The sequence below is a fragment of the Cynocephalus volans genome, chromosome 4 (assembly GCF_027409185.1).
Source record: "Cynocephalus volans isolate mCynVol1 chromosome 4, mCynVol1.pri, whole genome shotgun sequence".
Classification (NCBI taxonomy): domain Eukaryota; kingdom Metazoa; phylum Chordata; class Mammalia; order Dermoptera; family Cynocephalidae; genus Cynocephalus; species Cynocephalus volans.
In genome coordinates, this window is record NC_084463.1 from 158,261,837 (window position 1) to 158,265,872 (window position 4,036).

Here is a 4,036-nt window from a genome sequence, read left to right on the forward strand (position 1 = left end):
GGGGACATTTGTTGGGAAGCTGGACTATCCTGGAGAGTGTGCTTAGGGCTCAGCTGGGAAGGCTCTGCCTATGTAGTTCGGGGGGATCCCCAGCTAGGAATCTCCAGCTCCCTGTGGGTCAAGCTTTGCTTTCTCAGTGGTTGGTGTAAGTTCCTGGTTGTGGCCCCCCAGAGGTACCATCTCACTCTGCAAACCGGGTTGCCACTGGGCTGAGGAAGACTGTAATGTTGACCCTTCTTTCTCACCGCCTGTCCTGCTGGCTCCTGACTTCCTGCCTAAATGCAAACAAGGAGTCCAAAGCCCAGATCCTCCTCCCAGGCCTTCTTCCTGGTGAAAAGCCCACTCCTACCCAGTAGGGAACAGAAAAACCAGTTCCCCAGGTTTCCCTCCCTGCCTGGGAATAGCAAAGTTTGGAAAATTGGCAGGATCTATCTTGGCTGTCCCGGAAGGTGACCCAGAGGCCTGGGAAGCCGAATGAGGCCCCAGCAGGGTCCTGGGGCTGAGGATATAGCCCCTGCCCGCTTTCCACAGGCCTCTTCTGGGATTGGGAGTGGAGGGATGCAGGAGAGGGGGCCATCAGCATTGGTGGGAGGGGGTGCGGTGCACAGAGCCAGGGCGCTTGGGGATCTTGCGCCAGCGTCGCTTGTCCCAGCGGCAGAGCAGCAGCAGGCGGAAGGTGTCCCGGAAGGCTTTGTTGCAGAGCGCATAGCACATGGGGTTGATGGTGCTGTTGACGTAGCAGAGCCAGTAGCCCAGCTCCCACAGGGTCTCGGGAACACAGTCCTTGCAGAAGGTGGACACCAGCACCATGATGTTGTACGGTGTCCAGGTGAGGATGAAGGCCAGCAGGATGGCACTCAGGGTCCGAGCCGCCTTCTTTTCCTTGACCAGCGAGAAGGTCTTCCGCTTGGCCAGCTGCTCCTTCCCGCGGGGCTTCTGGCTCTTGCCAGCTCGATCACGCCCTTTTCGGGTTGGCCTCTTTACTGTATTGGGGGAACTCCGGGGGGGCTGCTTGGTGGGGGCCTGTGCATCGGGGTCCACCATGGGCATCTTGATCACCACTTCGGAGCCGGGCTCCTCACCCTCCGAGGAGGTGAGGGACTCCATGGAGCCTTCGTCTTCTTCCTCTTCCTCCTTCCAGCTGTAGGCCTGCAGCAGCCTGGGGGCCCTGCAACAGCGACAGCAGCGGCCCGGAGGAGTCTCTGGTGAGCCCTCAGCCCCTGGCTGGGACCTCTCTGAGCTGCTGCTGCTGCCACCCCCTTTGCCTGGCGTCTCAGAGCCCTGCAGGGCAGCTAGCTCCCGTGCCCGGTTCTCCGTCTCCCGGTAGATGCGCCAGTAGAGTGTGCACATGACGGTGACAGGGAGGTAGAAGGCAGCCATGGCTGTGCCAAAGGTGATGATGGGCTGGGAGAGGAACTGGATGTAGCACTGCCCAGCCAGCACCGTCCGCTCCCCTACCAGGTACTGCCAGAAGAGAATGGCTGGGGCCCAGAGGACGAAAGAAACCAGCCAGGCGAGGCCAATCATCAGGGCTGCCCGGCGAGGCGTGCGCTTGGCACGGTAGCTCAGGGGCCGAGTCACAGAGAAGTAACGGTCAAAGCTGATGAGCAGCAGATTCATGACGGAAGCATTGCTGGCCACATAGTCCAGGGCCAGCCAGAGGTCACAGGCCAGCGTGCCCAGAGCCCAGTGGCCCATGAGCAGGTAGGTGGTGTAGAGGTTCATGGAGAAAGTGCCGATGATGAGGTCAGCGCAGGCCAGGCTCAGCAGAAAGTAGTTATTGACTGTCTTGAGTTCCGTGTTGACCTTGAAGGAGATGAGGACCAACAGATTGCCTGTCACTGTGGCCAATGACAGGAGGCCCGTGGTGATCCCAATGAAGGCCACTTGCCAGGGACCCTTTCCCGGTGCCAGGACAGTGATGTTGGGGCTGACAGCAGGTGGGGCTGAGGTGTTCATGGTGGCCATGTGGGGCTTGGGGACAACCTCTTCCTCCAGTCACACTACAGGGCTTCCTCAGGGGAAGGTCATCACCTGAAAACAGAGGACATGGGTTTAGGTTGGGCCGCTGGGCATCGCTGATAGCCTGTAGTGGACGGTGCTAAGGTCACAGTTCCTGTCTTCTCAGAGCCTCAGGCCACACAGATCACCCTCCCTTACTGGTGTCCACACACAGTCATTTATTTTTTTTTTATTTTTTTTATTTTTTTTAAAAGATGACCGGTAAGGGGATCTTAACCCTTGACTTGGTGTGGTCAGCACCACGCTCACCCAGTGAGCGAACCGGCCATCCGTATATGGGATCCGAACCCGGGGCCTTGGTGTTATTAGCACCGCACTCTCCCGAGTGAGCCACGGGCCGGCCCCACACACAGTCATTTAGAGTGCGCCTTCCCAGCCATGAGTGGATTTGCCAGCAGCATGGGGTGGCTTTGGAACCCAGGGATCTGAATCCTCATTCCAGCTTCACCAATCAGACTCTCAACCTCAGTTTTCTTTCCTCGTTGGGAAATTAGCACTAATTCCTTTTCTTTCTTTCTTTCTTTCTTTTTTTTTTTTGGTGGCTGGCTGGTACAGGGATCAAACCCTGGACCTTGGTGTTATCAGAACAACACTCTAACCAACTGAGCTAACTGGCCAGCCCAGTACTAATTCCTCTCCTGTGGCATGAGTTGGGAGACTCCCCTTGTATGCATAGTCCTGCCAGATTTTCAAAGCATTCCATTCAACTTATTACAGCCCTCATTTACTGAAGTTACTACATGCCAGACACAGTGCTAAGCATATAATTGAATTACCTAATTTAACCATTGTACATCTCTAGGAGGAAGGTCTCTCAACATCCCCATGTCACTGTGAGGTGACTGTAGCTCTAAGCAGCTGTGAGGCTCGGCCACAGTTACACAGGCGGCGAGTATGACTGGAACCCAGTCCTTGCTCTCACCGAGTATGTGGAGCTCCAGTGGGATTCCTTTTTTTTTTTTTTTTTTTTTTTTTTTTTTTGGTGGCTGGGGTATCTGAACCCTTGACCTTGGTGTTATAACACTACGCTCTCCAAAGTGAGCTAACTGGCCAGCCCTCCAGCGGGATTCGTCCATCAAATAAGGAGAGATAGAGAAATATCACATGTTCTCACTTATTTGTGGGAACTAAAAATAAATAAATAAATACACAAATAAACTGGGGGTGGGGGGAGGGAAGAAGACACAACAATTACAATTCCTTGAAGTCCATACGACAAGTGAACAGAAAGGACATTGTTGGGAGGGAGGGGAGAGAGGGAGGGGGGAGGGAGGCTTCGGTAATGGGCCACAATGATCAACCATGTTGTATATCGACAAAATAAAATAAAATTTGAAAAAAATAAATAAAATAAGGAGAGACAGGAAGAAAGGGGAGGGCTCCAGAGAAGATAAGGGAAAGAGACGGGAGCAGAGGGGCGCCGTACGAGTATGTGTGTGCATGTGTGTGTATTTGTGTCTGCACGTTTTTCTGTGTGTGTATATGGTGGTGGTGGTGGGGTTCAGCTGGATTAGACCCTTCATGAGGGCAACAGGGAAAGTTGTGCTGGGCCTGGACACTTGCTTGGTGATAAGAAGGTCTGCAGCGAAAGCAGAGACGAGAGCCTCAGCTCCCAGCTAAGAGGAGGTCTGGCCCCATATGGGGTGTGCGAGGGCCCCCTCCCTCTCCTGGTGCAGTTCCCAAGCCCCAGCTGAGTAGGGGGGAAGGAAGGGAAACGGGAAGATCCCCCAGACTTTTCTTGGATATGGAGTCTGGCCCAGGCACTAAGGTGGGGTAAAGAGAAAGGCCAGGACGCTTAGCAAACTCCTGACTGGGCAAAGTGAAGCCAGATTGAAGGGTGAGGGTCCAGGTCAGCTCGTCCACGGCCTTGCTGCTCTGTGATTTGGCAGGTCTCTTCCTGTGCTGGGCCTCAGGTTTCCATCTGTCCATTGAAGAGTGTGGTGGTCCCCCCAACCTACAACTGTGGCCTTCAGGGGCTGTATTGTTGGAAAAATTCCAAGGGAGAGATGTTGGG

The 4,036-nt window shown here is 54.6% G+C and overlaps 1 protein-coding gene across 1 annotated transcript; it reads right to left on the minus strand.

The window, feature by feature from the left end:
- Window positions 1–576: 576 nt before the first annotated feature.
- On the minus strand, window positions 577–1,959 carry CHRM1 (cholinergic receptor muscarinic 1). The gene has a single exon (XM_063095718.1). It carries the CDS (start codon window positions 1,957–1,959, stop codon window positions 577–579), a length of 1,383 nt encoding a protein of 460 aa, XP_062951788.1.
- Window positions 1,960–4,036: the final 2,077 nt, after the last annotated feature.

Excerpts from the sequence above, each read along its gene's own strand:
- CHRM1 (XM_063095718.1), bottom strand. The coding sequence starts at position 1,959 with ATGAACACCTCAGCCCCACCTGCTGTCAGCCCCAACATCACTGTCCTG.